Source organism: Pristis pectinata, chromosome 38, assembly GCF_009764475.1.
Source record: "Pristis pectinata isolate sPriPec2 chromosome 38, sPriPec2.1.pri, whole genome shotgun sequence".
NCBI lineage: Eukaryota > Metazoa > Chordata > Chondrichthyes > Rhinopristiformes > Pristidae > Pristis > Pristis pectinata.
The window spans coordinates 5,488,576-5,500,665 of NC_067441.1; the positions used below are offsets into that span (position 1 = coordinate 5,488,576).

At 42.3% G+C, this 12,090-nt stretch overlaps 1 protein-coding gene across 1 annotated transcript in view; it reads left to right on the plus strand.

Annotated features, from left to right (window-relative positions):
* LOC127586924 (tyrosine-protein kinase Mer-like) overlaps positions 1-2,656 on the plus strand; it is a 37,318-nt gene extending 34,662 nt beyond the window's left edge. Inside the window, exons 15-16 of the mRNA XM_052044952.1 lie at positions 300-436; positions 1,369-2,656. Coding sequence (XP_051900912.1) covers positions 300-436; positions 1,369-1,633 — 402 coding nt within the window. The 3' untranslated portion in view covers positions 1,634-2,656. The remainder of the gene's footprint in view (positions 1-299; positions 437-1,368) is intronic.
* Positions 2,657-12,090: the final 9,434 nt, after the last annotated feature.

The following is a 12,090-nucleotide window of genomic DNA, read 5'->3' on the forward strand; positions in this document are numbered from 1 at the left end:
AAGGCCACGGCGGGCATTGAACTCACAGGGAGTAGAAGTAACTTCAATGCAATGTTGGAACTAGAAGCAGTGTTCAGTCAGTGAGAGGAGGGCTGATGAGGTAATCAGCAATTAATGCAAATTGGGATACAGGGATGGTAATGGTTCTACTGAGTTTATGGAGGATTAGTCAATGGGATGATAGCCCAAAGGATGTCGGCGTAGTCAGACCTGGTGGTTACTTCACTAGTCAACTGTGTGGGAACAAGGCCAGAGTGCAGCAGGTCCTCTTTAATTCCCTATCTCTCCCTTGTTCACAGTGGGCCTTCGGGGTGACGATGTGGGAGATTGTGACTCTGGGGAAGACACCATATCCTGGCATACAGAATCATGAGATTTATGACTTCCTACATGCGGGGCATCGGCTGAAACAACCTTCTGATTGTCTTGACACACTGTAAGTACCACCATCTCCCCTTCTTCATACTAACGTGATTCTCTGATTGATAAATGTAACAAAGCACATGTAACCCAGAAGATCAGTTAAACAGAGACTGTCAGAGTGGAGTTTGTTCATCCCAGAGCAAAAGGTCTTGGGGAGAATTAACAGAGGTTCTGAATTCTAAAGGATATTAACAGAGTAAAGGAGGTTGTTAACCGGGGGATGCCTATGATGGCCCTACAACATAGAAGGAAGACATTTACTTCATCAGGTCTATTGGCCCTCTGAGCATTCCCTTCAATCCCATTCATTCCCCGCTTATTTCCCTGTAACATATTCTCCCTCTCTTGCTTATCAACTCCCCCCATTCTCCTACCACTTACACACACTACATAATTTACAGTGGCCAATTAAACTACCAACTCATCTTTGGGATATGGGGGGAAATCAGACTATCCAGAGGAAACCCATGTGGTCACAGAGAACATGCATACGCCACACAGGTGGCACCAGAGGTCAGGATTTAACCTTAGAAATTGTGACCAGGATAAATTTTTGATTAGTTGCATCATTTAGAGGAATGTTACTCTTCGGTTCATCACCTGTTAGACATTAACATGCGCAGCAACTACTTATAAAAGACCAGCCCATGGCCAACAAATACACAGCTGGCGGAAAAGAGTGGGGATCCATGTCACTTAAGCCTTTATCAGTCAAAAGATTGATTATAACTCCAGGTGTCTGTCCTGTTTACAATGGGCAGAACTATACCCATGCCCTTTCACTTTGTAGCCATGTTGTGATTGACTGTTTCCAGTAAACTTTGAAGATTCCCTTTTCAACATGGGTGCCCCTAGAATTGTTTCATGCGATATTTTTTAACAGATGAACCTGGGTTCATGGTTGAAATAGGAGCTCTCTGCTGACTTCTGGTCATCTCTTTGCAGGTACCACCTCATGTTCAGCTGTTGGTTCCTGAAGCCAGAGCAGCGACCAACCTTCGGCGAGCTCAAGCTACAACTCCAGGAGCTCCTCTCCACCCTGCCCTCCCTTGACAACCAGGACATGGCCTACTACGTAAATATTGAGGCAAATGGGGTGGCGACCAATGCGATGGGCAAGCACATTGAGCAGGCAGATGAGATGGAGAACATTTGCACAGTGGAATTGGATGATGATGAAGAGAGGAAGCTCTGGGAAGGAAAAGTTTGAGCATCAGATGAAAACACAGCACTGAGCAGATTATGGAAGTGAATCTTGTACTTATATAACAAAAGTGGATTGAACCTTTGGAGCGTGCAATTGAACATTACTATTCCTGGTGCTATTGTTCTTTGAAAGTTATATATGATAATGCATGAAGAGGTAGCAGTGAGTGCCGTATCTGAATGGACAATAAGATCTCCTGCTACATGCAGCCAACCGTCTGCATGCTGTTTGAAAATGAGTGCAAGACCTTGACAAAGTTGGAAGGGGGCCCTAATGAGCTTGTTTTCCAGCTCTAATTTCACAGCAAGCATCTGTGGAAAGAGAAGCTGTTAACATTTCAGGTTGAAGATCCTTTCTGTTTTTATTTCAGGTTTCTAGCCTCTGCAATTTTTTTTTGCTTTTTGTGCTCTGTAATTCCCCTGCTTCCAAAACTCAGACCTGGTTGCACAGACAGCAGCTCAGGGGATTAAAAAAACAGAAACAAATTAGTTTAGGTGTTGGAATTGACAAGAAACAACCAGCAGGTCTGGTGGCACCTAAAGGGTGATTGCTTCAGTGTTGATAATGTGTGCCATTGTAATACCTTATGAATGCCACCAAGTGGTGCTGATGCAGTATTAATGCACAGAATCTGATCACTGATTCATACAGTGCAAAAAGAGGCCATTTGGCTCACTCTGCTGGCAACCTGAAAGCACTCTCCCATTGATCGCACTTTCCCCTTCTCTGTCTCCACAGACTTTTTGAGGTCTTTATTCTCTGTTGAAAGCTCTGATTGAATCTGCTTCCACTGCCCTTTCAACAATCCAAATCACAACAACTAACTCCGTAAATAAAGAAAAGCTCCTCATGTCTGCTCTGGTTCTTGTGTAAAGTACCTCATATCTATGTCCTTTGGTTGCTGGTGAAGACCAGACATTATGTTTGCACATCAACTCATGTTAAGTTATTTAATGTCTGAACTAGCGGAATATCATGTTATTTCCTTTAAGCCAGGTTACTGCTCCCAGTGCCAGCACTGAGGGAGAGCTGTACTGTCAGATGTTCCATCTTTAGGATGAGAAAGTAAACTAAAGAGGCTGTAGATATTCTCACAGCATCATTTCAAAGGGCAGCAGAGTTGTCCTTGGTGTTTCCAGCCAGTATTTATCTAAACAATACAAAAGGTGGATTATCAGCTTATTAACTGTGTTGTTTGTGGGATCCTACTGTGTATAAACCAGCCATTAAAAAGCAACTACAGTCAAAGTTTGATAACTCAGCACACTCGGGACTTTGGTGGTGCAGGACTGGCAGATTTTCCACTCTATTGGGCATTATTCCTATTAATACACTAATGTATTTTTAATTCAGCTTTTTTAAAATGTTACATGGTATTATAATAAATTTTGCAGCGAACCTGCTAAGTTTAAAGGAAGTGCAGAAATGGGAATAGGGTTCTGAACAGCTTAAAGAATGCACCACAACTGGGTCCCTGGTGATTTGGAAGGGAGCACAGGAACCAATGTCCCAGTGAGTCGGAAGGGAACATGACAGACCTCACCTGGTGAGCCAGATATCAAACCACCGGGACGTCTACAGAGTCGAATACTGGAGTTCTACTGCACATTCAAAAGTACTTAATTGGTTGTGAGAACTTCTGGGTCTCCTGAGGTCATGCAAGACACCATTTAGATTCAAATCTTTCTTTCATTCATTGGTACACTGGTTCCTTGTTATGAACAACAGTTTCTAACCTCTAATTCAGTTAGGGAAATTCTCAGACTGTTCCTGATCAGTTAGTCAGTCTTGAACAATAAAGGGTCAGTACCATAGCAGAGTTTGAATTCCATGATGGTAGGTGGAGAAATTTAAATAATTCAGGATTCCAGTACTAGAGTCCAAGCAAAAATCTAATTGCCTTAAAGACCCATCTGGTTTACCACTGTATTTCAGGGAAAGAAATCTGCCACCCTTACCCAATGGTTCATGTGTGGTTCCAGATCCATGCCAATGTACTTGACTCTTACTAGCTGTCTCAAATTTTCTGGTAACCCAGTTAATTCAGGCCAATTAGGAAAAATATATGCTGCTCTTACCAGCAATGTCTATGTGTCCTGAGTGAATAAACAAAGGTGATTGTTTCAGATCTCAAGGTTGGCCTTACTAATATTGTCGCTGTATGCTACCTGTTAGCAGGCTGATGAATGATATTGTAGCAAAAACAGTTTCTTCAAATAAAAGCACTGCACAGTTTAAAATTGGCTTTATCAGAAGGAAAGTAATATGGTGCACATTCCTGGATGTCCTGGAACCTATTGGGAAATTCAAACCTGTTTTTCTTTATGACAGGATTTTCACTTAGCCCAGCACTATCTTACTAGCATTAAACTCCTCCAAATGATATTAGTAATAGTTCAACACCCAAAACTTATCTCCAGTGATCTGGCTAAATGACAGTTCTTATTTACGTGCAGAATGACCTGCTCTCATTGACCCTGTGTCCTGCAAAACAATGCTATTTCAAGGGCTAAGACCAAAACAGCATTTTTTGCAAATAAGTGGAGTACAGTGGGGTTTGGGTGTTCTTGCACATGAAACACAAAAGGTTAGCATGCAGGTGCAACAAGTAATTAAGAAGCTAAATGACACATTGGCCTTTATTTCCTAAGAAGTTGGCATTTAAAAATAGAGAAGTATTGTTGCGATTGTACATGGTGTTAGCGAGGCTGCACCTGGAGAACTGTGTACACACTCTGGTCCTCTCAAGGCTTGAGTGGCCATGTAACTTACTCCTGTTCCAATTTTCTTGAGTTCTTGTCCTCAATGTGACCTCCTGCTGGTCCTTAAAACAGCCTCACTTTTGTCCTGGACTGCGTTCACAATGAAAGTCAGGGTTCACGGTCACTCTTGGCTTCCTTGCCTCATGACCATTCCAAGCTGCTGCTGCTAGTCACTTCTGGACTAGGGAGATCACCCAAGTTCCATTCTCAAGGAGAGTAGATGTTATATAATTTTCCTTGAACAGACATAGAAATTTCCCACTATTGCAGGCTTCCTCAAATAGCCTGAGATTACATTCATATTGTATTACTTCTTAGAATGACTTGCCAGGAGTGCCTGGCTTTGGACTGGAGGATGTCTGTGACTTACTGCAAGTTATTCACCAACCTGTCTAGGTCCCCTTGATGTCCTGGGATCAGTCTCCCATCTCATCATTGCAGTGTCTATTCTTCCCTCCTCAGAGGCTTAAAGAGTACTGTTTGTAATGTGCACTGCACTTTCTCTGTAGCTGTGACACTTTACTCTGTACTGTTATTGTTTTTACCTGTACTACATCAATGCACTCTGTACTAATCCAATGTAACTGCACTGTGTAATGAATTGACCTATACGATTGGTATGCAAGACAAGTTTTTCACTGGTACCGAGGTACAATAATAAACCAATACCAATACCTCCCTTTAAGGGGTGACAGCCGAGGTCCAAGATGAAAGATCTTTGAATAGGTCAATAGAGTAGCATGTGCAGAAAGAGACACAGCATTGGTAAACCAAACAATGTTGTCTGGAACCCTACACCTGAAGATTACATTGTTGATGAGACTTGGTTAGAATATCCCACAACATTGTCTTAATGCCTTTCCTGCACCCCAATCTTTTAAGATAAAGCTCACATCTAGTCTATACCATTTGTATAGACTAGAGCCATGTGCAAACACAGATGTAGACCTCACAAGGGGGCCCTGTGGGCATTCTACCTGGGACAGCAGATCATCTATCACAGGTAAAACTGTGACTGAGAGTAAAAATAAATGACAATGGAGACACGAGACTGCAGGTAGTTGAAGCTGGAGCAACAAACAATCTGCTGGAGGAATTCAGCAGGTTGAGGAGCATCTGTGGGGGGGAAGGAACTGTTGACATTTTGGGTCGAAACCCTGCATGCAGAAGTGACAATGGCTTCGTTCAGAAGAGATAAACGAGCTTTCTAGTGCTGGATAGCAGCTGCACCGTTATGTATGGTTACAGCCGTTTATTCAATTATTTTTAAGCAAATGATAAAGATATTACAATAACAATAATTGGTGACAACAGATTTTCAGGTTAATATTCAGAAACAATAATTGGTGACAATAGATTTTCAGGTTAATATTCAGAATTATTTGTCTACAAAGTTGTGACAGTAGTATCTTAGAGTTGGAGGAAGTTTAACATTAAGAAGAAGAAATGGTGAATCAACCAGAATACGTTAAAGGGTTCCTGCCACCTATCCCTCAAAACACTCCATTCAGAAACAACTTTTCTGGCCAGCATCTCATTACCCAAGGTAATCAGGGCATATGGGATTGGGTGAAAAGTGGATCTTGAGATCAAAGATCAGCCTTTGGATGGGAAGCAGACTTGAGGGGCCATGTGGCCTACTCCTACTTCATATGTTCCTATGCTGTTTATGGAGCTTGCCTTGCTCAAATTGGCTGCCATGTTTCTTACATTGCAACAGTGGCTACACTTCAAAACTTCATTGGCTGTAAAGCACTTTGTAATGTCATGGGGCTGTGAATATCGTTATATATAAATTTTTAACTGAGCAGCTTTTCCTTTTAGGGCAAAGCTAAATTTTAATGCCAATCTCTAAGTGTTATTGAAGAGGTAGTGGTGAGCTGCCTTCTTAAGCCACTGCAATTTGTGTGCTGAAGACATGTTGCAGAGGAGTTTGCAAGATTCCAACCCTGTGGTGATAAAGGCATAGCAATACACCTCCAAGTCAGAATGCTGTGTGATTTAGACAGAAATGTGGAGGTGATGGTGCTCCCATGCACCTGCTCCCCTTGACCTTTTAAGTGATCGAGGACACAGATCAAGGAGATGCTGTAGTGGGACGCATCCTCACTGCAGCCACAGTGACGAGGGGAGTGAATGTTTAGGGTGGTAGATGGACTGCCATTCAAGCAGACTACTTGATAGCATCAAGCTTCTAGAGTGTTGTTGGAGCGGCATTCATCTAGTGAACAATATGCTGTTGGACAAATTGTGAGATCTAGAGTGACAGCCCAGTCTGGTGCTGTGGAGGTGTAGCAATGCAAGAGCTTTTGGACGAAATGTTAATCTGAGGCCCTGTTTGCTTTCTCAAGTCAAAATAAAAGATCCACGGCACTATTTTGAAGATCAGGGATTTCTCTCTGGTATTTTGGTGAATAGTTATGCCTCAAGCAACATCAGTGCACAAAATCTCATCTGGTCTTCATTGCATAGTGATGCTCAGTGCGAAATAGCTGTTGGGTTTCCTATATTACAATGGTGAGTGCACTTCAGAAAAGTACTCTCAGATGTTCTGAAAGGCACTACAGAAATGCAGGTCTTTCTTTATTACACTTGGGCAGTGCAGCTTACTCATGAAGGATTTAGAGTGATGGAACTTCTTTGGCCGGGTGTTGACTCACTGCATGTGTAGAACAGTGCCTTTACAGAGAGGTCTTGAAGAGGTTTTTAAGCAACATGCCCATTGTAGTTTACAACTGTCTGCTCAGTCAATACAATCTATTTATCAAGCCAGCTGAGTAATGTGTATGTTCCTCTCTGCAGACAATTGGATCTACACTTATTGCAGTAATAGCCTCCTCAATTTATGGCACTCCAAGGAATATTACACCAATGTTAAACAGTCATTAGCTTCTCCCAGTTACTGCCTGTTGGCATCAGTCCAGACTCTCTCTCAGTTGGGGCTATCAGCAGCCATGACTTTAAGTCTTTGCTTTCAGTTTCTTTCCACTGGTGTTACTATATCAGGGAACATTTTTGTTGTATTTGTATACTTATATTGGTGTTTCTGGGTCCAATACAGATATGGAGATTTGTAGCATTGAAAGAGGCCATTTGGCCCATCTTGTTCATGCCAGAGGAAAAAGGGCTAAATAATTCCAATTTTAGGTTCTTAGTCTGTAGCTCTGTAAAAGGTATGACAAGTCAGGGGCTCATTCAGGTACTTATAATTTGAGGACAATTTCTGCCTCCATTGCCCTTTCAGGCAACAAGATGCAGATGCCCACAAACATCAGTGTGAAAACATTTTTCTTCACCTCCGCTCCATTCCAACTATTAACTCTAGTTTTAACTTGTCTACGAAAAAAAGGAGTCCTTATTCATCCTGTCTAGACCTCTCATACTTTTATACACCAATTAAATCTCTCATGTCTCCTGAACTCTACAGAAAACTGCCCCAACCCAGCCAACCTTTCCTCACTCCTGCCAACATCCCCATAAATTTTCTCCGCATTCTCTCTGTACATCTTTCCTGTCATGTGGTGCCCAGAATTGTGTGCAGTGTTTTAAGTGTGGCCTAACTAGTGTTTATACTGTTCTAATGTGAAGTGTAACTGCAACTATTGCGATAGGTCTCTTACATTGGACATGGGTGTGTGTTCAAATGTCAACAAATAAAATTACAAGTAAGGCCAAATAAATATATTGAGATAAAAATAGAAAATGCCAAAAACACTCAGTAGGTCAGGCAGCATCTGTGGAAAGACCCTTCATCAGATTTCCAGCATCTGTAAATTTTTTTGATGTTTAAATAAATTGAGACATGCTCAAGCTTCTTTCATGGAGTACAAGTCATCTAAGGTACTTCTCACAGAGGTTACAGCACAGATACAGGCCTGTGACAAGGCTTAGTACTTCACCATCTCTAATGTGCTTTTAAGGATCCTCCGAAAGAAGAATGACAGGTTTCGGGAGGGAATTCCAGACCACAGCTATCAACAATGGGGCAGAGGAAACCAGGGATGTACAAGTAATCACAGTTGAAGGAAGAAGTGTCCTCTGACAGTTATAGGGCTGAAGGAAGATATAGAGGTAGGGAGGGATATCAATTTGAAGGATTTGAACACAAAGATGAGAGTTTTGTATCTGAGGTTTGATAAATTGTTGCTCCATCTCATCCACTTTCATCACGAAATTAGGAAACTTATCAAACTTGTCAATTTGCTCCTAATTGGTACAGTACAAACCAGACCACATCATACCCCAAGTATGTGAGGCTTACTACACTGTACTATCAGACAAAACTAGCTTTTATTTCAAAGGAATCCAGACAAAAGCACACTGCACCACAATCGGTTTCAAGAGGAATGCAAAATGCACCAATTGAACCTGCTCAGGGAGTTAGCAGTGACATCAGAATGGGACTGTTTATTTTTGTGGCTTGGCGTCAAAATTGGTTCAAAGGAATCCCCTGAAGCTCCCTAGGGCAATTTGTGAAATTAAAGGTGGTGCAAGCTGGGAGGAAAATCAAAATAAAAAAAACTGCAGATACTAGAAGTGCGAAATACAAAAACCCAGAAAATGTAAGAAACACTCAGCAGGTCTGGCAGCATCTGTAGTTAACAAAAAAGTGAGCATTTTAGGTCTGGGGCCATTCATCAGAACTGGGAAAGAGAGAAACTGCTCTCCTTCTCAGTTCTGATCAAAGTCCCTGGACCTGAATTGTTAACCATTTCTCTTTCCGCAGATGCAGACTGACCTGCTGAGTGTTTCATGTTTTGTTTTTTATTATTAAAGCTGGGAGGATTTGGGTGGTGGGGAGCAGTATGGCACAAAATCTTCCTTGGTCAGTCAACACCAGTGCTCCAGTCACAGATACTGCTGCCTACTACAAAAGTAACCTTCCAACTTTGCACTTTCACCAATGTGTCTGCTCAAGGGCAAAACTGCTCCACTGTACAGACTCTACACTTGAGGTCCAAGTAGATAGAAAGGTGCATGGAAAGAACAGGCACACATAAAGATCAGGAGCACAGGAGAAATAATGTACAGGAAGAACAGGTGCACAGAGAAGACAGGATGGGACGTGCTCAGGACAAACAAGTGCATGGGAGGACCATAAGCACACAATGTCACAGCTCCAGTGACCCAGGTTCAACCCTGCCCTCTGGTGCCACATGGAGTTTGCTTTCTCCCTGTAACTGTGTGGGTTTCCCTTCGGGTGCTCAGCTATCCTCCCACATCTCAAATATGTGCAGATTGGTAGGTTGATTAGTCACTAATAAATTGCTCTAGTGTGTGGGCACCTGACAGAATCAGGGGAGAGTGGAGGGATTTGTGGGGAGAATAAAATGGGATTAGTGTAGGATTAAGGTATATGGGTGTTTGATGGTCGCCACAGAGGGCCTGTTTGTGCTGTGTGACTCGATGGGCAGTTGTGCAGGAAGACCAGTGCATAGCTGGAGCGGGAGTATAGAGAGAACAAGTCCTTCGGAGGAGGAGTTGCTCAGGAAGAGCATGTGGTTAGGGGGAGCAGGTGCTTGGGTGGTCCGGATTCACCAAAGGACCAAGTACAAAAGAGCACCAGATCCAGAGGGAGAGAACGTTCACAAGAAAGGCGCAAAGCCCTGTTTAGAGAGCACCGCTGTGGGTCACTTTCCCAAGATCCCAGCTGCGGCAGTGTAGTAAAATTCCACTTTCACCCTTCAGATAAGGGAAACGTAAGAAACCTTTGTTTAACTCCCTCAAAGATGTTCTCAGAATCAAAATGACAGCACCAAAGTTTCTCCTTGATAATGCTATAATGCTTCCTCTTGTTATCGACCCCTAATATGACACTACCATTTCATTGCATTATCCTGTCACATGTGCTTTACCTGCCTCTTGATCTGTCACCATCAGTTTTCCAGAGAGTAAGTGAACCCAGTAACCATACCTCCTGTGACCACACCTCCAAGGTGTGTCTCCCTGTGATCATACTCATCATTCATCAACTTTCTTTGCTTTGTTCACTTGTTATACTGAAACATATAATTCATTTCCCAAAATAGGTGAGTGCTGATCAGCTATCTGATATCCAATAGCCTAAAAACAGTTCCTTGCAGGCATCTTTCGATGTTCATTCTGCTATTGTTCTGACAGGTTGATTTAAGCTGTTAATGGAGCGACTCACACTGTGACATCTGTGTGTTTAAAAATAGCAAAGAGAAATTGCCACACCAAGATTTCTGGGAATGTGGCCTAATTTATTCATTAATCTGTCCAGATTCCTGCCTCAGTCACTGATTTACAATATACCTTTAAAATCCTCCTCAGGGAAAAGGATATTTTGTTCTGGTGAACAGCACAATTATCATGTGTCAAGGAGCGACGTAGTTTGTCTGATAAAGGCAGCATCACCACAGCAGGGTTCTGACAGATAGACTAATGCACTGGAATATTTTTAGAAATCACAAATTAAACTTGTTGGACTAACAGCATAGAAGCTAATAATAATAAAGGAAGGCATGCTTTTATATGACCTCGGGAATTAAAGTGCTTAGTAGTCAGCTAAGTACTTTTGATTGGATGACCACTATGCTCAGGCCATGATCATGACCCCAAGGTTCTAATTAGCGTCACATCAATTCTCTGTCCTGCTCCCAGTTGATCTCCCTGTTCCCTATAGCATCCTATACTATTCCAGTGAATGTAACATAATTTTGAGGAACGTAACATAATCTTGAGGAACAGCACCTCAATTTTTGTCTGGACAAATTACTACCTTTCAGATTCAGCATTTGGTTTAATAATAATTCAACAATTCCCATTTGTACTTCTCTAAATCCACCTTTTGCTTCTCTATTTTTACAATTACCATCCCCTTTCACCTTGCATTAGCATTCCTTTGGTCATTTCTCCCATCTTTCACCATATCACAGACCTCAATCCCACCAAAACACCCACCACAATCCCTCCAATTTACCTGTCACCCATTTACACTCAGGACAATTTATGGTAGCCAATTAACCTACCAAATAGCATGTCTTTGGCAAGTGGGAGGAAACTGCAGCGCCTGGGGTACCAGAAGTTAGGATCAGACCTGGGTTGTTGGAGCTGTGAGGCAGCACTGCTAATCGCTGTGCCGCCTGTTACCCATCTCGAATGTGGGGTCGGCTTGAATTGGCAGCTGGTTTATTCATCAGCTGTTCACTGAGTCCAGTGAGATACTACACAGCCATTATGAAAAAACAAGATAAAGCACCTTTCATGATACTCCAAAGCACGATACCCTTAACAAAGTACCCCTAAGCGTAGTCATGGTTGTAATTAGGAAACACAGCAGCTATTTTGCACACAGTAACAACATGTGATGATGACAGGGTTACAGCTTTTGTACAGTGTGGTTGGATCTTGTACAGAAAGTGTGTAGTGGGTCAATAGACTGGGTTACACTCCCCTCAATATTTATTTCTTTTGTGTACATTAAGACAGGTCACAATTTTAAAGTGATGGGCCAGGCTTGAGGGTTTACTTGATGCACTCTGAGCTTGTGAAGGCTCTGCTGTGGACAACATCCTCCAGCACAGCCTCCTCCACAGGGACAAAAGTAATTCAAGATATGTACCTTGGTGAACTCCAGACCTGAATTTCCTGTGTGTCAGCACTGCACCATAATAATCTGAAAGCATAGTTTATTAATGCTTGCCTATGCATATAATTTTATGCCATCTCATTTTG